Source organism: Bos mutus, chromosome 1, assembly GCF_027580195.1.
Source record: "Bos mutus isolate GX-2022 chromosome 1, NWIPB_WYAK_1.1, whole genome shotgun sequence".
NCBI classification, from domain to species: Eukaryota; Metazoa; Chordata; class Mammalia; order Artiodactyla; family Bovidae; genus Bos; species Bos mutus.
In genome coordinates, this window is record NC_091617.1 from 4,924,293 (window position 1) to 4,951,878 (window position 27,586).

General features: G+C 39.2%; 1 protein-coding gene across 9 annotated transcripts in view; it reads left to right on the plus strand.

The window, feature by feature from the left end:
- Positions 1 to 399: 399 nt before the first annotated feature.
- GRIK1 (glutamate ionotropic receptor kainate type subunit 1) overlaps positions 400 to 27,586 on the plus strand; it is a 465,070-nt gene continuing 437,883 nt past the window's right edge. For all 9 annotated transcript variants that reach the window (XM_070367863.1, XM_070367989.1, XM_070367928.1 and 6 more), the window contains exon 1: positions 400 to 517. In XM_070367863.1, coding sequence (XP_070223964.1) covers positions 400 to 517 — 118 coding nt within the window. The remainder of the gene's footprint in view (positions 518 to 27,586) is intronic.

Here is a 27,586-nt window from a genome sequence, read left to right on the forward strand (position 1 = left end):
TGCCCCCCATCCCTGCCGCCACCCCACTTTCTCATCTGACCCGAGGACGAATGAGGGAGACATTCCGGCGAATTGGGGCAGCAACTTTCCCCGGCTGGTCTCTCGGTTCCGGGAGCAGTTGCGCGCGGCTTCTCCGAGACCCGCGGCCCATGGAGGAGGAGGACGAGGAACGGTGATGGGCTAGCGGCAGAAGCCAGAAGCCCAGAGCGAGCCCATCGTCGCCCGCCGGCTCCGCCATCCCACGCCGGTTCCCTCAAGCTCTTTCCGCCAGGGGAGCGCGCTGGGTATCACCGCGTTAGCATCCCAGGGAGGATGAGGCAGGGACCCGAGCCCAGCGGGCAGCATCTCCAGGGCGAGCGGCGGCGGCTGGGTCTCGGCATGAATTAAGACGCCAGGAAGATGGAGCGCCGCACACTCCTCGCCCAGCCCAGGCTGAGGACCAGGGACGCTGGCTGGACGCTTCTCTATTTCCTCGGCTCCGTCCTCCCCCAGACCGCCCCGCAAGTACTCCGGATCGGTGAGTGAAGCCCGCGGGGCGGGGGAGCGCTCCAGGAGGCCCGCTCTGGGGACGCGGTGGCTCCCCGCGGCCAGCGCGGGCGCCTCGGGGTCCCGGGGCGAGGGAGCGCGCGTCGGTCCGGGGGGCAGGAGCTGGGGGCTGGTGGAGGTCAGTGCCCACCCGAGGCTCCGGGAAAGAAGCCGCGTCACCGCTTCCCTCCTGGCCAGTGCCGGGCTTCCCCGCGAGTACAGTTGGCGGGTTTCTTTTTTTTTTAATCGGGGCTCCAGGAACGCGGGCAAGAGAGCCAGCGATCCAGGTTCGCCTGGACCGGCTCGCTACTCTGAGTGTAGGGGGCTGCAGGCGGTCGGTTTGGGCCGGGAGATGCGCTTCTCCTCTGCGCCTCGGTAGGCATCGCGCTGTCCAGATGCACGCCCCGGGGGTCCTGGCAACCAAGTCTCTGGGTATCCGCGGGATGCCCAGATCTCAGGAGTCGAACTGGGGACCACCAGGGATGCGGGTTCTTCCCTGCGTCTGCTCACCCCGATCCTTCAAGTTTTCTTACTTAAGTTGGGTTCTTGCTCGAGGAGTCTGGAGGGTTCCGTTAGAATAGGGCAGAGTTGGGGTCTGACTTCTGGCTGAGGGCTCAAGGAGTCAGGAGGACCGTCGAGTTAGCGCCGCGAGCCGGCCCCTAAGTTTTCCACCCTCTCCCCAGTCTGCCCCACCTGCGTGCCACTGAGCACGATCCAAACCGTCAGGGTAAGTCGCTGGAAGACTCTGGACTTTCGTCTCAAGGTGGGATAAAAGGAGACTGGAAGACTGAGGATAGGGACCCCGGGGGCCGCCTAACAGGGGAGAGAGGGATCTTTGCTAGCGTGTGGACTCAGGGACCTAAACACACAGCACCCGCCACCAAGGTCTGGTCTGTGAAGGCACAGAGCGATTTCTGAGCCGCTTTTTGGGTTGAAAAAGCTCGTTGACTACTTTAATGCTCTCCCTGGCACACTAAAACCAATTTCTATTCCTTTAGTTCTCAGTTGGTCCTCTTCCCCCAACCTACTGGGCTTCTTAAAGACCCAGTGAAGGCGGAGAGCCGCAGGTGAAGTCTTGACACCACGCGGGGCTCCCAGCTTTTCCAGTTTCTCACTGTAGGCACGAAGACTGAGGTCTTCATCTCCGAGGACTTCTAACTTATACCCTTTCCAGGAACTGACCGAACGTGCATGGAACCATCCAGGGCACTCTTTCATAATGCCACTAAAGTGGCTGAAATTGTTCAATAACTATTCTGACCTGCAATGAACGCATCTCTTTTCAAAGATTCAGAACCTAGTTCCTGTCACTGAATATCCCAATTGAAAATTTTAAAAAAATAAAAATGGAAGTTTACTATTTTGAAATGCATTTTCTCTAGGCACATGGGATCTGTTTTTCAAGGACAGAAAAGATCTCAAATACTAACTTTTACCGCAGATATCTTTCTCTAAATTATGATAATGCACATTTTAATGGATGATTTAGACTGTTCATTTAAGAAGTCCCAAAAGATTCCTCTACAAAAAGTACCACTCATAGCTAAAATATTCTTCACCTTAGTTATGTTTTAACCTTAAATTTTTTAATCTTTTTTTTTTTTTTATTTATTTTTTTGGGGGGAAGGGGGATGCAATCAACCCTACACACTCTAGGATTGTTCACTCCTATGAACAAACACAGCGTAAACAATGAGTGTGTTACAATTTCCAGTGTTCATTAACTTAATTGGTATTTTGGGTATATTTTATATATCTTAAAAAAGACAAATTTAGACACTCTAGAATAAGGTATGCCAGCCAACAGTTTCCCCTTCCTGTACAATAATCTTAAGAAAGAACTTTCCTCTCCTGTATCACCCAAATCTAAAGGAATTTCGGGAGGGGATGTGAAAGTATGTTAGGACATATCTATTCACAGATCTGATTATTTACCTAAGCTCCAAGCAATCACACTCATCCATTTAAATTAGTTTTCAGAGTTAAAACAACCCAACGTGATTCACCAACCTTAAAATATATGCTGCACGATAATGAGATTTTCTTTTTCTAAATGGGAACCAAAATGCATAAAGTGAAATAGCTAGCACGGTGCTGTTTATATGCAGGACAAACATCTTACTTCTTCTGGCTCCTCTGTGACCTGTGCTTGGCATGAACACCAACCTGTAGGCACCTAAGGACCATGCTTACTTTTAAACGCACATTTCAGCACCATGGAAACTGGCTTTAGCTCAGTGGAAACCTGCCTCTCTACAGTGAGTTTCTTATGTCAGTCAAGTCCAACAGTGAGTATGCAATATCAAAGGAGTTGGGGACTGAGCCACTGTGTGTGTTGAGAAAAGGAAAGAGAAGAATGAAAACACACTATTTTTCACTTCTTATCTTTCCTTCCTCTTTTCAACAAACCACTAACCATCTAACCAACCAACCCACCAATCAACCAATCAACAAAAAGGGACACTTGATCATTAACTTGCATTAGTATTACAAGTGTTCCAATAACTGGAAATATCCCCAAGTAAAACATAGATGTCTGGCACTTTGCACTGTAAGGAAGCACTTGAATCTTGGATGAATTAATTACACATCTACTTTTCTTGCAAGAGTGTCTGCTTAAACTTCAGCCATTGAGAAAAAAAGTGAATGAAAGGGATAAAATTTAACAGAAAATTCATGCATCCTAAGAATTAGAGAGGTCTTGATTATGTGTATTATGCATGATTTTCATGCATATTGTGGATGTCTGTTGAAAAGTTTACAATCTTGAAACATAATTTATATAAAGGGGGTTCTATAGGGCAAAGAGGTCCTAAGCATTACTCCTAACTATACTTCAGAGGTTCTACAACAGCCAGCATGGAAGAGAAATAATGACTGGAGGCAGTGAGTTCTCTAGAGCACGCTGGGGTTATTCCTGTCTTTCTGTCTCACACCCCAGTGTTTGTCAACAGCCAGTTAATCACACAGACATCTCTGTTACATAGCCAGATAACCAATAGTTAGACCTGGGTCTAGGTGACTTGAGTAGATGGTGGGTACCACCAGTAGTGGACAAAAGAAAAAGAAAAACAATTCTATATGCATATGTAATTTCTGGGACAGATGTAGCATATTTCTAATAACAATAGTAACAGGATTAAATATTTGCATAGTATATTTTAATGTATCATCTCAGCATACCCAATCACAGAGGTGGTGGTTAGCTTAGCATTTAAGAGTTAAGAGTTGGGCCACCAGGCTTTCTGACACATGGTTGTTGTCAGACATCACAGGCTTGGGTTCCACCTCTAAGACTTACTAGAAATGTGTCTCAGCAAGACATTCTCTCTCACAGGCTTTTGTTTGCATCTAAAAAATCAAATTAAAGCAATTGCAACCTCACAATGTCATTGGTAAAAGTACAGAAAATAGATAAGGGAAGGGATATAAACAGTCTATGGATTTATTAGTTGCTTTGTAATTGTTTTTAATTTTTAGACTTGTTAAACGGATTTTTACTTTTTGCTCATTTCTCTTTGACTGTGCTGGGTCTTCAGCGCTGCGTGGGCTTTTCTCTAGTTGCGGTGCGCCGGCTTCTCATTGCGGTGGCTTCTCTGGTTGTGGCTCTTAGGTGCCAGAGCACAGGCTCAGTAGCTTGTGCTGCATGGGATTAATTGCTCTTCAGCATTGATCTTCCCAGACCAGGGATCAAACTCATGTCTCCTGCGTCAGCAGGCAGATTCTTTACCACTGAGCTACAGGGGAGTCCTTTTGAACATTTTAAAAATTATTATCATTGAAATTTGTTTTCTAAACAGGGACCTAACAAGTAGTGTGGTATATGTTTCTGACACTTAATATTTCTGAGCCCGTACCCCTTTACCTGTGAATTTGTAGTAATGATATCTACTTTTCCTATTTCACAGGGGAGGATCAAATAAACTGTTTTTTGTTATTTGCAAACAAACCACTATAGAAATACAGTGTATTACTATTATGTAATTAAATATAGTATACAAAGAGAAATACTGTGGAATATGTGAATAGAATGGAAATTTACATGACAATATTATTGTTCAAATGTTTTTATCTCCTTAAGAGAGATCCAAATGTATTTTATTTCAACCATCAAGTTGACTATAGCATTATTTTTTAAATATTTAATCATAAATATCCCCAAAGTTCAAAGTAACACTGCATATTCATATTTTTGCTGAAGTGTACAAAAGCTCACAACTTTATTCTGCCATCACAAAATGAATTATTTGTCATTTTAATATTCATTCTTCACTCAACAGACAAATATTTATTACATGCTTCCTCACCTATGAGCTGGGCTTCCCTTGTAGGTCAGATGGTAAAGAATCCCCCTGCAATGTGGGAGACTTGGGTTGGATCCCTGGGTTGGGAAGATCCCCTGCAGGAGGGCATGGCAACCCACTCCAGTATCCTTGCCAGGAGAATCTCCACGGACAGAGGAACCTGGCAGGCTACAGTCCATGGGGTCGCAAAGAGTCGGATACAACTAAGCAACTAAGCACACACCCCTGTGAGCAAGACACATGCAGGGCATGCCACAGTGGACAAAATGCACCTGGCTCTTTGATTCTTATATTCTAATGGTTTACAATCTATGTCACCATGGAAAATTTTCATAAGGCCTTCAGTGAAGACACTTTTAATGTTTTAGTGTCAGATATTATTCTTGGAGAAGGCAATGGCACCCCACTCCAGTACTTTTGCCTGGAAAATCCCATGGACGGAGGAGCCTGGTAGGCTACAATCCATGGGGTCGCTAAGAGTCAGACATGACTGAGCAACTTCACTTTCACTTTTCACTTTCATGCATTGGAGAAGGCAATGGCAACCCACTCCAGTGTTCTTGCCTGGAGAATCCCAGGGACAGGGGAGCCTGGTGGGCTGCCGTCTATGGGGTCGCACAGAGTCGGACATGACTGAAGCGACTTAGCAGTAGCAGCATTATTCTTGGAGAGAATAATTCTCCATTCACCTTCTGCTTTCAGTTTATTATATCCATGGCATAGTCCACATGGAATAAGTCCAAGCCTTCAAATGCACAGAGGACAGACAGAGTGGATTCATGCTGCCAAACCTGGAGCAGAAATCCCTGCCTCTGTTTAGGAAGATCTATTTGGCCCTGAGGTAGATTTCATCCTGAGAAAGCATGCTGATGTCATCACTGACTTTAAAACTCCACTGACCCTGGGAGAAAAATCTGGAGGAGAAGCTATCTGATAGAGGATAAAAAAGGAGTCTCTGGATAATGTGAACGTATTTCTGCAAATGAGCAGATCTTTTGCCTTATTATCTGCATAAATCACCTTTTTCTTTAATATTGATTTTACAGGTCTAATGGATTTTACAGGTCTAATATTTATACTGTGTAAACCTGACTTGCAGTACTTTTCCTACATGGCTTTTAATCTCCAGTTTTGAGAAGGCCAAGACTTTGTGACTTTGCCTAAATTCCAGTGCTAGTTAGTAGGAATGCTGGGCTTTGGAGCTAGATATTCCAATCTCAAGTTTCAAGCCCCTTGCGTTAAATTATACTGTATTGTAAATGGACTTGTGTATGTCAGTTACACAACAGTTTAAACTAAGAAGTCAAAATATCAGAGAAATGAACTGTTGCTGTTACTTATTCAGCAATAACTACGTAAAGCAAAGTTAATGTGATTTATATTTGAGTATACTTTAGACATTTGTCAAAAAGGAAAACCGATATTATCATTGGACTCCCCATAATTTCTCAGTAAGAAGGGGTTCAGGGAGATAACCTAGTTGGAGGGGAACCTTGTTGCCTAATATCTAGCCAACACACTATTTTTAATGAGACTGTACCAGCAATTGAAATGGTTTTCAGGAGAGATTGATTGATAGATACGAGTGGTGGTGAGTTATCCTATGGCCTCTTAATCCTCTTTTATTGTTTCACAGATAATTATCCATAGAAAATGTAACATATTTTATCTATATGCTAAAATTTTCCAGAAATTATTTCAGCTCAAAGAAAGAATGGTGGAGAACTACAAGTGGAAGGGAAGTCATATTTCTAACTGCCTTTTTCTAATTGGCCTCAAGAAAATTACTAATGTATTGTGTTAGTTATAGAAGGATAAATAATAACAAACTCATGGATTCATTGCAAAGAAGAAAAGTGATATCATATGTGAAGTGTATGACTTGTGTTAGGGTTAACGCAGGTACCTCCTCAGCCTGATCTTTCTTTTGGTTAATGAACAGGGTAGGAGTTTCGTGCTGAAGAATAATTGATTTGTCTGGTTAAGTAAGCATGGGGAAATGCTCTCCTTTAGAGATTCATAGGGCAGGTTTACATATTAAAGGTTGTTTCTAATTCTGCACAAAGAATTCTGTTTTGTTGTTGTTGTTTAATATGGTATCTCCCACAGTTTAATCATCAGAAGACCCTTACTTAAATCACAACCATTAAGGTCCTACTGAACTCATACTACCCAGAACATATTTAAGGAAACACTGGACACTAAGACCATTGAACTGTCAGTATATATACATCAAAACTCATGTGAGCACACATCCTGCTGCTTCTTCAGTCTTACCCAAATTCTGCCCACTCCTTACTTCAGAATATCTTTTTAAAAAGCTATAAGAATAGATTTAAAATGTTTAGATTGTTCTGTATTATGAAGAAAACATTTTTAAAAACCACATAGCCTATTCTGAAGGTATATCATTTTTATTAGCTTAAAATGTGATATGGGGCCATTTTCCTGTTTTCGTTTTTTAGGCTTACTTTTTTAGCATTGTTTTAAATGGAAAAAATATATCAGTTTTATAATATATTTTCTAAGAATATAATTTGTAGTAAGTTAAAGTTCTTTTTATATTTAAACTCAAACTATATACTTTTTAAATGTGTATCTGATTTTTTGTGATAAATTTTCATAGAGAAATGCAAACATTTAAATAAAAAGGAATGTACACCAGCTACATGAACTAAATAAATTTCTCATCTTGATTTTCTATTGAGATCAAGTTGTCATATCAAACTGGAAAAACCTAAATTCTAATTACATTAACATTCTAATATTAGTAATTGCAAGTCAAATGGAAAGCTCAGGTTTACCCTGAGGGGAAAATAGTAAAGAGGTAAAAATATGCTATTTTGTATTTATGTAACTTGTAAGCTACTAAAAAATAAAAATCCCTGTGTGACTTGAGTGATATTTTACTCTCTTTTTGTTCTTTTTCAAAATTTAAGGGTTTTTAAAATGTAATTTTGTACAATGTAATGTTAACATATTTATTAAATACAAGATAAGATTAGTTACAAGATGTACTTAAGAAACAATGACATTGACTAAATTAAGAGTAAATTCCTATTAACCACAAAACAATCTTACAAAAATACCATACAGCATTAAAAGCACTTTCTTTTAACCTCTAAATTATTTTGCTATATTATTAGGTACCTTAGTTGGCTGAATACTTTTGAAAGACTAGCCTATCTTACATCTTTTGATAAATTACTAGTTAACTGCTGATTGGGGAAAAGCAAAACACAAAATAAAATAATGGATAAAAGCCTATTAACACTAAAATTCTGACTGAAAAATGTTTCAAAAGGAACTCACCAATGTATGCTTTATACAAGAATTTATCTTTATTTAATAGAAATCTAGTGATTAATTATTACTCTTGTCATCAGTGATCAATTTGAAGACTGGCAGTTCACTACCACTTATTTTTTTCTTAAATATGCAAAATGAAAACTATATTAAAATGCATTATTTGTTTCACTGAGCAAGTCAAAGATTATAGACTATATTAAGGTGAAACATGTACTGTATTTGATCAATTAAAACTCAACTCATAAACCGATTGGTATTCACAATAGACAATGACGCTCTAGGAGCAGATGAACACAACGGGCACCCAGGCATCCTTGTGGATGTGGACACTTTTGGGACTGACACAAAAATACACGAGTATCATGTAGTATTATGGAGTATCTTGTAATACCAGAGAAAGAAGTGGTCCAAAAACCCCACTGATGGTAGTGTGTTAAAGGTTCACAGGTATCAAGTACTGGGCTCCCAAGGTCAAAAATGGAATAATTTGAGCAAACATTTTTTAAAAGTAGTATTGGGTTATAAAGTGTCAGTCACTTAGTCATGTCTGACTCTTTGAGACCCCATGGACTGTAGCCTGCCAGGCTCCTCTGTCCATGGAATTCTCCAGGCAAGAATACTGGAGTGGGTTGCCATTTCCTCCTCCAGGGGATCTTCTGGACCCAGGTATTGTACCAGGGGCTCCTGCATTCCAGGCTGACTCTTCACCACGTGAGCCACCAGGGCAGTCATGTTCTGAAAGCTCCAAGTTATTACGATTTTCTGCTTCCCTCTCAGCATCTCTGTCTGGTGACCCTAAATCTCTCCAGTTCACCACGTCTAACCAAACGTGGGTTAAAACCAAAGTATAAAATAAATGACCTTGAATTCATACTGATATAAATAAATGATTAAATTTAAAAAATGGGGGAGAAGAGACATATCTCTGAAACAAATGAGCCAAGTGATCAAGGTCAGTGTTACTATGCATAAATCATATTGATAGTATGTACCTTTGATGTGATAAGGCAAATGGCACTTTTCTTATCTGGGTTTCATCTCCAAAATTCAGATCCCCACTCTAAACATGAGAAAAATGTCAGATCAATAGCAATAGAAGGCATTCTACAAAATATGTGGCCAATACTTGCCAACACTTTCAAGGTCATGATAAACAAAATCTGAGAAATTGTCACAGCCATGAGAAGTCTAAGGAGACATGATAAATAAATGTGATTGGATGTTTTGAATGAGATTCTGGAAGGAAAAAAGGATATTAGGTGAAAATGAAGGACATTTGAATAAAAATGCACACTATTGTACTTAATAATAGTGTATCAATACTGTTTCATTAATTTTATTTTTTTTGTTTTTTTTAACTTTTCTTATTTTTTTAAATTTTATTTTATTTTTAAACTTTACAATATTGTATTGGTTTTGCCAAATATCGAAATGAATCCGCCACAGGTATACATGTGTTCCCCATCCTGAACCCTCCTCCCTGTTTCATTAATTTTAAATGCACTATACACATATAAAGTTGTGAATAATAGGAAAAACTAGATGTGGAGCATATGAGAATTTCTCTGAATGTAAGTCTAAAACTGTTCTAAAAAATAAATATGTAAAGTCTATTAAAAAAAAAAACCCCGTAACCCATATCAAGATCTCTTCTGCTATAACTGTTCCTACCTACTCTGTAGTACAGAAAAGTCTATAACTAATTGCATCAAGGAAAATAGAAAACCGATTGTCAATTCCATAGAATATGCCACATAGTTTTCTAGAGTATCATTAAAATAACTACAACAGAATATAATATCAGAAAATTCATTAAGGAAATAAACTTTATATAAAACATTGCTATTGATAAAATGTGATGCTTGTATGTCCTCTTTAGAATTCTGCTATGGGTTTATAGAAAATCAGGCATCAGCTGTTTCAATCTATTAGCATCTAGGTTTTCAGCAAGTATGTACTTTTTATACTTAATTAAACAAAATTTAACTTTGAATATTGATTCAAGCATTGTGACATACTCTGCTAGAGGCTGTAAGTGTGGATGTCTTAGGATGAATTCTCATAGCAAACCATTTGCATGGTTCCTTTTCTTAGCAAAACTGTCTAAATATGTCTTTAAAAATCAATACTTAATTCCCAGGGCCAGTACTTTATAATTCAAATTGGGGAAAGGATGGCAAAAATCAAATGTTTTTCTTTTTCATTGTGAAGACTCAATTACAACTTTTAAAGCTTTTCTTTTTTTAAAAAATTTAAACCTCTAAACTGTTGGATTGCATACTTTGGGGAATCATAAACAGAAGCTGCATTCTGATGACCTGCCTATGTTTATATTGTATAAGATGTTACTGTATCTCCTAAAAACAGACTAGTCAGAGAGCTCTATCTTTTGAGTCTAAAGGACAATATTCATTTACCTTTTGAATTCTGGGCAGTGTGTGTTTCTTTTAATTCAGGATATATTTGAACTCTAAGGCTGTTTTTATACAAGCTTACCGAATTGGCAAGAACCTTTATAAATGATTGTAAATCGACTAAATCAACAGGAAGGAATGGTTAAGAAAGGAATAGTTGAAACTCAAGAAAGAAGGATCTATTAAATGTAAACCTTATGGTAAAATGTAGGCCTTAAAATGAAAACTGCATAAGATGTAGTGTATGATTTTACATATCTTGGATTGGGAATGTTTACATTTCATCCTTGCTTATAGATAACTCGAAGAATTAAGGTGGAAAAAGAAAGTCCATTTGTTTTGTGAATACGGTGAGTTACAGGTGAAATTTTTTTTTTTAATTTAGATTCCTATTACTTGTCCTTGCCTAATTTAAAAATGAATGGTTAAAGTCATCATTCTGTACTTTCTAGATTATTCTAGCAGTCCCTTTGCATGCAGTTTGACAGAGTGCAAAGCTCACCAAAATGAGAATGTTTCCAGTTCTGGTGATTGCTAGCTTGGCCACGTCTCCTAACCTTTAAATAAGCCCATTTCCTTGGCTGAGGAAGCCGGTGGTAAACAAAGGACATGGGTGCAACGGTTAACCCCAGCCTCGCCCTCAGTTCCCTCTACAGTGTTGGTTCTGCTTTATTGTCATTGGTCTGAACTGAGAAACCTCAGAGGATATGCAACACCTTTGTACTTAGCACTTACAGCCACGGGCATCACATGTGTGGAAATGGGACTTTGTTCATTTCCCTGAAATTAAACCTGACTAGGCACACAAGCCCCTGTATCCACCAGGACCACAGCAAGGTTTCACTTTCAATTTAAAATGTAAATTTCAAGAGCTCTCCTTTCTTCCTTTTCTCTGCATAGACCAAAGACCCCTCCCTGTCCTTCAGGGAGATGAGTTTGCTGTTGTTTGTCCAAGACATCCACTGTGATGTGATGATTCTCTCTGAACCCAGGTACTGACCTCTAACTCCAGGCATCCACTGCCCACAACCGCAATCGGAGAGCCCACCGTGGTTCACTTTCACCCTTTGAGACGCAGCAGTTCTCTGTCTGGTTTCTGAAGTGGGCTGTTTACCCAGCACCTCATTAAGGAGAAATCCATGGTTCACATAGCAGCAATCAGCCTCAAGTTATCTCCAGGCCCCAATTATCTCAGGCCCTTTCTGTTCAAGAACACAATGTCTCCATCTCCATTCTCATTTATGTACCTCAAACTGCAAAACATGCAGATTGTACTCACAGAGAACACAACTGTATGTGGGTCTGTGTACCTCAGATCCCAGGGGTTCTACTGACTGCCTGTCTCAACTCGAACTTTCCATCCTGCAAAGAGGGGAAACAGATCTGGATTCTTAGAGTGCCACACATTTATCTGAACTCTAATGTTGAAGCTTTAAGCACTAGGGTGATTTTTTAAAATATGTTTAAACTATGATTTGAAACTATTTTTAAAACTATGTTTAAACTATATTTTATAGCTGTTTCAAAAATTAAGATAACAAAAGAAGCAACAATAAAAGCAAACTTTGTACATTTCAGTTTTCTGCATTTTGCAAAAGAAAGTCTAGGTTTTTAAAGCCTCTCTAATTATTATATGGTATGTGTTATATCATAATTATATAATTAGTATATATTAATGTATTGCATATACATACCCACACATTACCACATATATTATATATATTACTATATATAATATACATATGCTTATAAGTTGCTTCAGTCGTGTCCGACTCTGTGCGACCCCATAGATGGCAGCCCGCTAGGCTTCTCTGTCCCTGGGATTCTCCAGGCAAGAACACTGGAGTGGGTTGCCATTTCCTTCTCCAATGCATGAAAGTGAAAAGTGAAAGTGAAGTCGCTCAGTCATGTCCAACTCTTAGCGACCCCATGAACTGGAGCCTACCAGGCTCCTCTGTCCATGGGATTTTCCAGGCAAGAGTACTGGAGTGGGGTGCCATTGCCCTCTCCGAATATATATACAGTCGTGTATAAATGCCTAAATATATATTAAAATTCCAGTTTAGGTTTTTCTCTATGCTTTGTTTATTTGATCTGGAGAAATATCATGTATGAAGCTAATTACTGCATTTCAAAATAACTTGGAAAGGGTAATGGTGATGTGCTGTGCTCTGCTTAGTTGCTCAGTCGTGTCTGACTCTTTGTGACCCCATGGACTGTAGCCTGCCAGGCTCCTCTGTTCTGGGGATTCTCCAGGCAAGAATTCTGGAGTGGGTTGCATACCCTCCTCCAAGAGATCTTCCCAACCAAGGATGAACCCAGGTCTCCTGCATTGCAGGTGAGTTCTTTACCATCTGAGTCACCAGGGAAACCCAAGAATACTGGAGTGGGTAATGTATCCCTTCTCCAGGGGAACATCCCAACCCAGGAACTGAACCGGGGTTTCTTGCATTTCAGGGGATTCTTTACCAACTGAGCTACCAGGAAGGCCCCAAGGGTGATAAACACCCTGTTTATGACTGGTGGTGGTGGGAGACAGAGAGAAAAGTAGAGAGGGGGGGCATAGGGATCATGACCATGACAAATTTTCTTAGGCTACAAGGGCTTTTGAAACATCTGTTCAGTGACCTATGGGAATATCCCTATTGGTCAGATTGAACATCAAGATTTAATGACATCAAGGTGGTGCTAGTGGCAAAGAATCCGCCTGCCAATTCAGGAGATACAAGAGACTCAGGTTTGGTACCTGAGTCAGGAAGCTTTCCTACAGTAGGAAATGGCACCCATTCCAGTATTCTTGCCTGAAAATTCCCATGGACAGAGGAGCCTGGCAGGCTACAGCCACAGGGTCGCAAAGAGTTGGACACAATTGAGCACAGGGCCCAATTAACACAATAGGGCTGATAATACTTTTGCTACATCTAGGATCATTTGTCAGAAAAGAATCCATATTAAGGTACAAAATAAATATCTTAAGGAAGAAAATGATTTAGTAGGAAACACCCCAAAATGTTGTAAAGAATTGGTTATTACTAGTTTAATATTTCGGAGAAGGCAATGGCACCCCCACTCCAGTACTCTTGCCTGGAAAATCCTATGGACAGAGGGGCCTGGTAGGCTCCAATCCATGGGATCGCTAAGAGTCGGACACGACTGAGCGACTTCACTTTCACTTTTCACTTTCACACATTGGAGAAGGAAATGGCAAGCCACTCCAGTGTTCTTGCCTGGAGAATCCCAGGGACGGGGGAGCCTGGTGGGCTGCCGTCTATGGGGTCTCACAGAGTCGGACACGACTGAAGCGACTTAGCAGCAGCTGTTTAATACATGCAGCATCCTCTTCCAGGATACATAGCCAACATGTTTTGCTTTTGCTGCATAGCCAAAAGGTAAATGGAAATCAGACCCAGAAGTTCCTTTCAACAGGCTATAAAAAGCATATAAATATAAAAACATTTTTCATGTGACATATATACAAATAAAATTCATATACATACATGTATAAATAAATTTAAAATAATAGTACTTAAGGCAGAGACTTCAAAGACCGTAACACCCAACTTTCTCATTTAATAAAAGAGAGCATTGAGATCCCAGAAATAAAAGCAGCCCAGCCTGAATCTCAATGATACTTTATTGCAACTTTGTTTTTCTCATTCAACTCATTTGAGATTTGTTAAAGATCTATACTTAAATCAATGAAGTATTGTAATCAACCAGTAAAATACATAGAAGTTCCAGAATACATGGGTCATAGAACTATCAGTGTGGTGTCTTTAAATCTGGATGCTCTGAGAAGTTATGTTTTGAGATGTGTATCAAAGGAGAAGGTAGACCAGAGAAATGGAGGTGAAGAATACAGTCCAGGTGGTGATAACTACTGAAAGAGTAAAATCCAGAGAAATTCTGACATGTGGGAAAAATATCAATAGAGAAATCTTAACAAAAAGCTGTTACATTTTAAATATGTTAAAAATCTAACATATCTTTAGATTTTTTTTTTCCCGACTTTGTGTGATCCAAGCATTTCTGGTCAACTTGTCTTACATTTATTTGGGTTACAGGCGAGTCTTCATTTCTGATAAGACTCTTCCAAAAAAAAAAAAAAACTAGAAAGAACAATTACAAATGAATAATTAGCATTATTACTAACATTAATGAAAGCTGAAAGTGTTAGTCGCTCAGTCATGTCCACCTCTTTGTGACCCCATGGACTGTAGCCCACAAGCCTTCTCTGTCCATGGAATTTTCCAGGCATGAATAATGAAGTGAGTTGCCATTCCCTTCTCCAGGGGATCTTCCCGACCCAAGGATTGAACTCAGGTCTCCTGCATTGCAGGCAAATTCTTTATCATCTGAGCCACCAGCGAAGTACCAACAGTATGATTTGCTTCTTTAATTTAAGTGACCTTAGCCTTTGGTTAGATTTAATGCATGAGCATACAAGGGATGACTGTCTAGGGTAGTATCTATTGCTGACTTTTTGAAATATCATGAAAAATCACAAAGGCAAGCTATGGTGTGGAACTTCGAGATTCATCTTCCCAGCTCTATATCAGATATCGGAAAGGGAGGTGGAATGAGTAATTAATGTGATGCTTATAAAAAACGAATTCAGTAAACAATTCCTGGAGAGGATATTAAAATAAATTTGCTGTACCATTCCTGAGGTCTACACTGCCTTTTGTTTCATATAAAGTAATCTTTCAAATTGACTTCTGGATTCTGAGAGTAGCATTTGACCTTTTCTTTTCCTTTCAGAGGATAAAGTTTTAATTTATGTTTTTTCACATTTCCCATTGTTTGCCTATTCATTTGTTCATTCTCATATTTATAGCTTGTCTTACAAAATTATTTCAAAGGCTTACAGAAAGGCATATATTATAACCTGATAAAAATACAATAATGAAGAGGAGGTAAGGGTGAAATAAAACAAAGCAGGGGCAATGTCCTTGAAAAGATGCCAAAACTGGACCAGAATGCTTTATCTGAGCTTTCTTGTAGCTGAAGTAAAAAGGGAAACAGGACAAATCACAAAGTCCCAGAGTACAGTAGCTTAGACAAATTAAAGGTTTTTACATTACAAAATATGAAAGAAATATATCCTATGATCTTCATGAAGGGAAATGATGTCATGTTGTTGATACCATTTTCATGGTGAAATAGTGCATTCCATTCATTTGTTTGTTATAAAGTGCTCAATATAGCTCTATGACCAGATACCAAATAATAACAAAAATAATTCTGTCAAACATCCTGGAATGGAAATTTCAAGTAGTGTGGTTTGATCCAAGACGGAAATTTGTAATATCAGGGGAATGGATGGACTGCATGCTGCTGCGGCTGCTAAGTCGCTTCAGTCGTGTCCGACTCTGGGCGACCCCATAGACAGAAGCCCACCAGGCTCCTCTGTCCATGGGATTCTCCAGGCAAGAACACTGGAGTCGCATATCACTTCACAATTATCCATTACTATTGATCCTTGAGTCTGAGCTTTATTGGAAGGTGAGCAGCAGATTGTGGCAAAGTATGTGTTTCTGGTGGAAAGCAGAATCATACAAACCAGAAGGTACGAATGAGACCTTTCTATGAAATTAGGAAACCTAAACAAGATACCTCCTTAAGACCAAAACACCTGGACCAAAGTTTTATTCAGAAAACCCTTCTGAGTTTATCACATGGAATTACAATGTATTTGTCTGTGCTGGAGGACAAGGCTGCAAACATCATCAAGCACTGATCAGAGTTATGAAAAGAAAAAAAATAGGAGTAAGGAAGGAAGGAAACATAAATCTCTTTGAGACATCAAATGTAAATAATGTGTTTTTCAGGTGAATGGGAATTGTACACACACTGATCTGCTATATGGTCATCTATAAGCCAATAGTATATTCAGTATAATCTGTCCATCAAGATGATTTGGGTTTCAGAGCAGTTGATCTTAGCCCCCTTTTATTTTTCTCACAGCAAACACAGAATAAAACTTGTCTCATGAGGTCACTGTTTCATGACAATATATATACATACATACATACATACATACGTACATACATATCTACTGTTCAGAAAATAATTTACCAATTTTTGGAGTATCTTGTTTTCTTAGATTTTGTTTTATAATTGTTTATCTGTTGTGCTTTTTGCTATTTTTGGTTTTAATTAGAATCTGCTTGGCATATACTGGTCACGAATAAAGTTTACATGTTTCATTTCTTCTCTGAACCTTTCAAATACTCCTTTATAACTCTAATCATCTTTTCCAGAAAAGCCTATTTCATGATATAGGACCATTGCTTCTACAAGGGTGAAGAGAAACAACTTCAAATCTTGTTTTTCAGTCTGTGTCCCAAAAGTCAAATTTGTCCAAATTTCATTAGATTCTATATGCTGAAGCACTGCAATGATTTTCAAATTTAAAAACAAGCCAGCAAAACCTGAAACATTGTGTGATTTTGGTTTCAGGTTTTTGATCTTTCTCTGTGGATCTTGAAGAAAACTTTAAATTTTAAAACTTTCTCACCTTTTTTTCTGGGAGAAAGGAAACACTCATTAAAACCTCATGACATATTTTATTTCTAAACCCATACTACTACACTTTGAGCTGAAAAATAATTTGATAAAACTAAAGATTCCTGTCACTTCTGTGAAATGACAAGGTGAGCTACAAATTGAACTAATGGCAGCTTCCTTCTATTTCACTTGTTTATCATTGCCAAAGTTTTATTTTTGCAATCATTATCTAGTTTCCTCTCCATCAAATATTAATGTGAATGCAATACATACAAAATTAGACAGAAGTAGAATTTTCCCCATTACAGCTGTCTGAGAAAAGCTAGAAACTGGCATTTCTACTGAAAAGTAATATTCAGGAATGGATGGGGTGACTTCTTCAGGGCCTTTGAAAGAGAAAAAATGTCACATTGTGTATCCATTTATGACCATTTAAATAGCATTACATTTTATAAATCTGCAGACAGCAGGGGTCACAGTCGAAAGGAACTGTTGTAAAATTACAGATGGAAAGACCCATTCACACACACAACTAAACACACCCAAATGGCACAGAATCCTGCAAATCAGAGACACATAAAGTCTGGTGAAATAGCCAAAAAGTGATCACTTTCTGGCTAGTGTGAATTTGAGAAAACCATTTTATATTCTGCAGTCTGGTCTTATGAATCAAACCCTAACATTTAAGATTTTTTTCTTATTAAATTTTTTTTTCAATCCTTTCTACATATTATCCCCAAAAGCTGCTCAGTAAGGAGATTCATTTAGGGGCATGCACACATAGGACCCAAAAATTACAATTAAGTAAAAAAGGAGTGAGGAATATAGCAACAAAGGTAACAGGATTGCACCTTAGGTTATTTATTTGTTGGCTTTTTTTAAAAAAGAGCTGTTTCTACCTATTTTAAAGAATAATTTAAGGAAAGATAACTTTTAACATGGAAGCATGAAGAAAGTTGGCTTGAAAATGAAAATAAATGTATTTGAGTTGGTCTTAATACATATTTTTAATATTTCCTCTAAGACTGCTTCCCCTGGTATTCATAGGATCCATGCAACATTGTTAAAGACAGAGCCATTTCTGTATAATGAAAGCCTAAGTGTATATTAGGCTTTGATGTGAAGAACACTAGAAGGGCATGCTTGTTGTTCAGTCAGGAACTCATGTCCAACTCTTTGCAGCCTCATGGACTGCTGCACACCAGACTCTTCTGTCCTCCACTCTCTCCTGGAGTTTGCTCAAACTCATGTCCATCGAGTTGATGATGCCATTCAACCATCTCATCCTCTGCCACCCTCTTCTCTTTTTGCCTTTAATCTTTACCAGCATCAGCTGACACTTTTCCAGTGAGTTAGCTCTTCACATCAGGTGGCCAAAGTATTGGAGCTTCAGCTTCAGCAATGGTCCTTTCAATAAAGAAAAGTTGATTTCTCTCAGGGTTAACTGGTTTGATCTCCTTGCTGTCCAAGGGACTTGCAAGAGTCTTCTCCCACCTCAATTTGAAAATCTATTCTTTGGCACTCACCCAAAGATAAACATTTGTAAAATAATAATTGTGAAATTGGTGCTATTCAATCACAGAAATTATTTTTCCCACAATGTTTGGCATGTGTTGAAGAAATAAACAAATATATAAGTAACTTATTTCAAAATTAAAACATGTTAGTGGTTTTATCAATTCATCCTAAAATTTAAATATTATTTTTTGGACACAAATTATATGAAGTATGTGTTTATATATCATATCTTTATTGTTACTCCAAAGTAGAAGGTAGTTATTCCTAATATAATCATTTTGTTATATATAACCTAATATAACCATTTTCTTGATGTGGAAATTGAGGCCAGATTTCACGCTCAAAGTCAAGTCAACAGAGAAACAGTTTGGTGGCTCAGACGGTAAAGTGTCTATCTACAATGTGAGAGACCTGGGTTCGATCCCTGGGTTGGGAAGATTCCCTGGAGAAGGCAATGGCACCCACTCCAGTACTCTTGCCTTGAAAATCCCATGGATGGAGGAGCTTGGTGCAGGCAAGCTTGGTGCAGGCATCCATGGGGTCGCACAGAGTCGGGCATGACTGAACGACTTCACTTTCTTTACTTTCAACAAGGGAAAATAACTTTTGTGTGTACATTGTTGGATTTATTGCCAGCATCATCTATATTTGTATAATTGCCCACATTTCCTTCATCTGCTTTTATGTACAGAACAATAGTGTCACCCAGCAGGACTATTTTAGTGTGTCATCAAAAGAAACGGTAATAAATCCACTTATTTTCAAAATTAATCCTAGTCTACTGTAGGGTAATAAGCATCGGGTATCAGAAGAAATACAAAACCATGTTGTGAGTAATAGTTAATTTAAAATTCTCAATTTGCTACAATCTCATTTCTCTTAGAACTTTGCCTCATTCTATTTTGCAGGCTTTTCCTGTATATTAATTTGCATAACTGTATTAAAGTGAGTTTCTGTCCAGAGAAACCAAACCAAATCCAACAGTCTTAATTAAAAGTGTAGGGAACCTGAGTGAAATTTTAGATATGAGAAGTCTGACCTATGCTGGCCTATTATTTCTTGATTTATTTGATTTATAAAGACTCAATTTTTACTTGAAAACCCCTAGGGAGTGAGTACAGATTAAGATATTTTTGAATCTGCAAAATAAAACCATTAAGAATGGCAGTAATTTGAATGAATAATGCTCTTAGGGGGCCATGGAATGAGGACTAACATGCCAACCATTCTTTTTGATTGTGAAGTGTATTGGAAAAACTACATACTAGTATTTCAATAGCACTTTTCCATCACATGGATATATTTGTTTGAATCTTTCAGGTTTTTCCTCCACAACCGTGATATTCAAAATCCTGGGTAGGATTTGTGTTCCCCAGGAGGTATTTGGCAATATCTGGAGACATTTTTGCTTGCTTCAACTTGGCGGGAGGGAAGCTGTTACTGGCATTTAGTGGGTAGAAATCAGGAATGTTGCTTCACATCCTACAATACAGAGAATAGCTCCCCACAACAAAAACTAACCAGCCCAGAAATACCAACAGTACTGAGGCTGAACAGTTCTAAAATGGTGATAGGAACACATTTCTACTAGAGGCTTCCTATAGATGCTTTGGAAATCTTATTTCAGAAAAAAATAAATAAAACATTCAAGCACACATTCTCAGATGTGATAAACAGAGGCTACATACCATGGTCATATTTTGCAATGAGTCAGGGACTTAGCTTTTGATAACGCTTCTCTTGGCCAGCATCTGTGGTGCCACTTCTGAGAATATGTCCATCTGAAACACAAGCAGACGTTGCAGTCAGTTTCCAAATTGTGTATAAGAAGGCTGTTGTTCAGTCGCTAAGGTTGTATCCAACTCCGCAACCCCATGGACTGCAACACACCAGGCTTCCCTGTCCTTCACTGTCTCCCAGAGTTTGCTCAAATTCATGTCCAAAGATTCAGTGACACCATCTGATCATCTCAATCTACATTGTTCCCCCGACTCAGTGACTCTCCAAGGCAGACCACTGGGTATAGACATTAATGACTACAATAGACGATCAATCTTCACGGGGCTTGCAGTGTAGAAAAGGCATATGGACACAAATACACTGATCACAGAAGTAAATATTTAATTGTAAAGTGGAAAAATTATGAAGGAGAGGGTCATGGTTTATGAGATCATTTAATGGGAGAAACTGACAAGGTGTAAGAAGGTCCAGAATTTCCCCAGAGTAAAAGAAAATAGTTATATGTATACAGAGAGAGAGAGTTTAAATCTATATGAGAAGTGTTGATGAGGAAAAAAATATTCTGAGCAGGGGGACAGCATATGGGGAAGTGCAAGGTTGGAAAGCAGTGTGCAACTTAGTTCTTTTACCACTGCTTTTTGTTTGGCTGGGTGTGTGCAATAATACCTTTCCAGTAACCCTTTTCAGTAGTAGGAAAAATAAGAATATTATGAGGTTAAAGTTACAATGCATAGCCAGTTATATAACCAATAGCTGTCTCTCCCAAAGATAAAATTTAAATCTGCTCTTTGATGACATAGAGAAATGAAGTAGAATGCTCTGATCATCCCCAGAAGGATGCTGAACAAAAGAATAGAGGAGGGAATTTCTGCCTCATCAAAACTCATAAGAAAAGAAAACACACACACACACACACACACACACACACACACCCTTTCTCTTTGCCTAAATCTTTGTTAACTCTCATCTTATTCTGCCTCTGGGAGAATTCTCTTATCTCTGTAATATTTTTATCCCATTCTCCACCTCCATCTTTGGTCAAAGAACACAAGGAATCAAAGAATTTTAGATCCAAGAAGGATTCTCGCTTTTATGTTTTTATGAATTAAGCCAACTGAGGCACAGAGAGATCTTCAGTATTTAATGCATGTACCTACATGCCACGTCACTTCAGTTGTGTCTAGCTGTTTGCGGCCCCATAGGCTGTAGCCCGCCTGGCTCCTCTTGTTCATGGGGAGTCTCCAGGCAAGAATACTGGAGTGGGTTGCCATGCCCTCCTCCAGGGGATCTTCCCCACCTAGGGATCAAACCTGCGTCTCTTCCATCTCCTGCATTGGCAGGCATGTTCTTTCCCACTAGCGCCACCTGGTGAGTGTACTGCCCTAGCACTTTGGTCCTGCTGAAGTATGACTGTCTTAGCACACTGAACCTTTGCAGAACACTATATAGGGTTACGCATCTTACGTTTAATAACAGAGCAGAAGCCATTTAAGAATATAGTTTGAGAATTAGTCAAGTAGAAGTTTGTTAAATTCAATCTACACAGTGAAATCAGGTAGACAGCAAGCACTGTGTTCTGGAAAACTCTTGATTCTCCTATACGCTGCTCAGACAGGGTTGGCTGCCTCTGCTCAGGGAGGAATTAAGGCAAAGAGGGCCCAGAATATACATTTTGTATTTCCAGGCTCAAGAAGGCATAGCACATCCTGAGTGTGCTAAGCGTGCCCTTGTAGAATACTGTAAGATTTGCCCCTAATTATAGACTGCCATACTGTTTCTTGAAGAAAGCCTGGATTACAGCCTGTGTGCCTATACGCTAACCTTCCAAGATCAATGGCCACATTTCCTGCAGTCGGAGACCATCTTCTCCAGAGGCTATGATGGATAATTGCTGTTTGCTTCTCCAGATCCACTCTTCATCATTCACTGATCGCCTTTGAACTTTAGGAGTTGTATCAAAGATTCTCTTGCCTTCTGACTTACTGTTGCTTTTGGCTAATGGGAAGCACCATCAGATGGAAAGACAGGAACAGCATGTGACTTAAATTTTGTCTCCTAGACTCCCTCCCCACTGATTCTCTGTGAACCGTCAGTGCCTAAGTCCCCCCTCCACCCGTCTCAGCTCATTTTGGGAGTCTCTCTCCTAAAGGCCTGAGCATCTCAGTGTTCCCTTCCCTTTCCCCGTCAGTCCTAGGGTTGGTAGATTGGTCATGACCTACAGCTCTTGATAAACCCTAGGAGTTAACTTCCTATCACATACCTTTCTCTTAATTTGCCACATGTTTATAAAGAACACCTCCATTAAATACTCTTCCACCACATCCTATGAGAGTGCCATATGCAAATGGGCTAGGATAGGACAATGAAACCATAAGGATACAATAAAGTTGCCATGTAATATGTGTATCAGACATTTTCTATTTATATACAACCATTCCGGCTAGGTTTTCCTTGAAATGTCATTTTAATAATATGATATATGCATTGCTTCCTGACATTTATTTGCTTAATTTCAGTCAGTTTCCAGGACAAGTTCACTTTAATAAATATGTTTGGTAAATAAACATTGACACCCCTCCCTGGCATGATTATGTGCTATGAAAGATGTCAGAAAGATGTGACTTTGTTTTTACCTTCAAATACTTTCAACTTAAATAGAAGAGATGTAACATGCATTGGTGAATATGAAGTGACAGAAGTGTCTGATTATTAACATTTTTTTACATCTAAATCTCAGCTTCACATCTCACTGTGGGTGGGACGTTGGGCAAATTGTATGGCTCCTCTTCGCTTCAGTTTTCTTTGCAAAATGGGATTGATTAAGTATACTTCACTGGGCTTTTGAGGTTAACTGAGTTCATATGTGAAAAGTGATTAGCACCGTGTCAGGGACAAGGTTAATGCTTAAAAATGTTAATTGTCATTACTGTTACCACCACTTTATTTATACATAAGTATTTGTGGTTAATGAAGAAAATTTGTATCATCTTCTTGGTGTGTTAGTTAGTTCAGGCTGCTATAACAAAATACCATAGACTGGATGACTTAAACAATAAACACTTATTACTCACAGTTTGGAGGCTAAGAGGTCCAGGATCAAGGTCCCAGCAGGGTCCAGCAAGGTCCAGAAGAGCTGGTGTTCAGTGAGAGCCTACTTCCTGGTTTTCAGATGACTGTCTCCTTGTATGCTCACATGATACATAGAGAGACCTCTAGTCTCCCCCTTTTCTTATAAAGCCATGAATCCTGTCATGGTAGCTTGACCCTCATGATTTCATCTAAATCTAATCTACCTCCCAGTAGACTCCCTACCTCTGAGTCTCACTGGGGCTATGAGCTTCAACATATGAAATTTGGAATGTCACCAAAATTCAGTCCACAAAACTTATCAACCATAGGTGGTAGCTACTGTCTACCATTTTGCTCATTCTTGATATAAGAAAACTTTAAGAGATTGGCTGATATACTGAGTTTCACATAGTTACTAGAAAGACAAGATTTCCAACTTTTGGGGCAATTTTTATCTTGTGATAGACAACATTCCTCAAAAGTAGTCACAAAACACATGCAGGAAATTACAGATGTGGGAAATTTTCAGAAAGTTATTCACTTAAAGGGTTAAAGTATGAATTTCTGATGCTCAAAAAAAAAATATGCACATTCACCCACATACACATATTGACTTGGTTCCATTAAATCAACCTTATGGCAACAAGTTTATAGAAAATCCTCATTATATTATGCCTAAAAATGGTGAATGCACATCATGAAAGATATGGTTCATTTGAAATAGATATTAAATTCATGTCAGAGTGATTCCATTTTTTATTTACTGTAAGTTCATTCTTCTTGTTTTTGATAACCTAAAGAAAGAGGTTCTTCATGGTTCAGAAATGTAAGTTCCATTTTAGAAGGTGTTTCATTTTCATAAAACCTAATTTAGGGGAGAAAGTTGAGAAGCCACTTGTAAATAAAGTAACTTTGAATGAGAAGGTTTGTCATTGTTCAGTCGGTGAGTCATGTCCGACCTTGTGACCCCATGGACTGTAGCTTGTCCTGTCCTTACCATCTCTCTGAGCATGCTCAAACTCATGTCCATCGAGTCAGTGATGCCATCCAACCATCTTATCCTCTGTCGTCCCCTTCGCCTCCCACCTTCAATCTTTCCCAGCATCAGGGTCTTTTCCAATGAATGAGTCAGCTCTTTGCATCAGGTAGCCAAAGTATTGGAGCTTCAGCTTCAGCTCTATTGGTGAATATTCAAGGTTGATTTCCTTTAGGATTGACTGGTTTGATTTCCTTGCTGTCCAAGGGACTCTCAAGAGTCTTCTCCCACACCACAATTAGAAAACATCAATTCTTTAATACTTTAATCTTGGTTTAATACTGGATGTTTGGAAGTTCTACTGACGTGGTGCTGTAGGATAGCAAGTATCATCCAAGAGATAGATGCTGCCTATATAATTACTCAAGAAGCTATTGAGCTGTGAATTATTTTTTTATTTTACTCCTTGTATCAGTCATAAACAGTAGCAGACTTTATTTTTTGGGGCTCCCAAATCACTGCAGATGGTGATTGAAGCCATGATATTAAAAGATGCTTACTCCTTGGGAGAAAAGTTATGACCAACCTAGACAGCATATTAAAAAGCAGACACATTACTTTGCCAACAAAGGTCCATCTAGTCAAGGCTTTGGTTTTTCCAGTAGTCATGTATGGATGTGAGAGTTGGACTATAAAGAAAGTTGAGCACTGAAGAATTGATGCTTTTGAACTATGGTGTTGGAGAAGACTCTTGAGAGTCCCTTGGACTGCAAGAAGATCCAAGCAGTCTATCCTAAAGGATATCAGTCCTGAATGTTCATTGGAAGGATGGATGTTGAAGCTGAAATTCCAATGCTTTGGCCACCTGATGTGAAGAGGTGACTCATTTGAAAAGACCGTGATGCTGGGAAAGATTGAAGGCGGGAGGAGAAGGGGATGACAGAGGATGAAATGGTTGGATGGCACCACTCACTCAATGGACATGAGTTTGAGTAAACTCCAGGAGTTGGTGATGGACAGGGAGGCCTGGCATGCTGCAGTCCATGGAGTCACAAAGAGTAGGACACGACTGAGTGACTGAACTGAACTGATCAGTCATAAGTTCAGGAAACACATGTCAGGCTTCTGTTCTGTGGCAGGAACAGGCTGCTACAGAGTCTCAGAGAGGGATGTTGACTTAGAGAAAGTTCAGGAAGACACGAATCAACCCATAGAACAATGTAAACAGAGTAAGCCAAAATATTTTTATAAATTGAAAGAAGAGAGTTTTATTTGGATCAATATGAGAAATCTGAAATAGGTAAAAGACCTGAATTCAAATAATCAAATACTTTCTCTCACTTTCTATTTTCATAGGAAATAATCCCATGAACAGAGGAGCCTGATGGGCTCCAGTCCATAGAGTCTCAAAGAGTCAGAAATGGCTGAAGTGACTTAGCACACAGCCATGCAAGAAATAAAAATCTCCATATTTAAGGTTGTTATAACTGATATAATATATTAACTAAGTTTATAGAAATTTCTTCCATTATCAATTAGTTTCTAATTTCAATAACTTTTGTGACTGAAAGTACTTCTGTAATCTCTTTCATCATATTGGTGAGTTTCTTTACAATCACATCAGCAATTTCATTATTTCTTAAGTCGACTTCTTTTTCCCCTAATATCTCACTTCTGTTGCATTGTGTACTATTCAGATTTCCACTTAAAATGTTAAAAAGACAAGGACATTTTAATATTTCTATATGTAGATCTTAAGCATCTAGTGATTTTCAGTTGCCTCTAGCCAAGGTTTTATCATTAGTTTTTATTTTCTCTTATATCATCATCAGTCCTTTCAGCTTTTACTTCTGTTTTATTCTCTGGTAATCAAATACTTGTTCTTTCAATACTTCCCCATTCTCAGTATTCTGAATGGATAAAATCTGGATGTTTTGCATAGCAAAATTTTTATGGCAGTTAAAGACTGATTTTATGTCTGCTGCTACTGCTAAGTCACTTTAGTCGTGTCTGACTCTGTGCAGCCCCAGAGATGGCAGCCTACCAGGCTCCTCTGTCCCTGGGATTCTCCAGGCAAGAACATTGGAATGGGTTGTCATATCCTTCTCCAATGCATGAGAGTGAAAAGTGAAAGTGAAGTCACTTGGTTGTGTCCGACTCTTCGTGACCCCATGGACTGCAGCCCTCCAGGCTCCTCCGTCCATGGGATTTTCCAGGCAAGAGTCTTAGAGTGGGTTTCCATTTCCTTCTCCAGATTTTATGTCTAACTTTATGCAGTTTTTTTATATACTTAAATTTACCTGAGAAAATTCCAGACTATATTTCAAACTCAGTAAAAATTTGACTAATGCAGTTAAAAATATGGCAGGACAAGAATAATTTTATATTCTTAACCAACAAAGAGTTAATTCAGCTGGTTTTTACATTTCTTAATGTATCAAAGACTTTTCATTGATCTATATAGCTTTCAGTGTCCAGACACTGAACCAGAAATAGCGATAAAGCAATTGGTAAAGCGATAGAAGCAATTCCCACCTGCAAGGATGCTGGTGGATGAGACAAGGGAGAAATAAACACAGAGCATAAATGTGAAGAGTTAAATGTTACCAAAGAAACAAAGGAAATTCACAGAGACTGGTCAAGTGAGTTATGCGGGAGAGATATTGATAACGGTGTTACACAGCCAAGGATGTGCAGGTGAAACTGGCATGCTGTGGGAGACGATGAGCCAGATGGGAGGGTAAAGGAAAGAAAATTCTATGTGAGAGGGCAGCACATGCAGAGAAGAGCTCTTGGCATGTTTGGACACCTGAAGAAAGGCTGGTGTGGCGGGACAGGCTGAGGTCAACAAGGACCAGCTCATGCTGTACCTGCTTCCTTAGCCTGTGGTCCTGTGACCGTCTGTGCGCCTCGTCATGTCCAAGAAGACTGTCCAGGCTCCACCAAGAGATGAAAGGGAATCTGTCCCTAGATTCTCACTTACTCTTTCCTAAGATTGATGCCACTGAGATTGCAGCTGTGTTCTGCCAGTTCTCCTTTCCCTCCTTTGCCATAATTGCCCTTTTCCCATTTAGAGAAGGAAAGCACACCTTCCAGGAAGCTTGAATCACACCTTGGTGCCGTGCCCCAGGGCAGAAGTCAATACAGTGCTTCTGAGGAAGAAGCCTGGAGAGCAAAGCAAGAAAGACCAAAGGTGGTTTGGCTTCCTTTTATCCATGGAA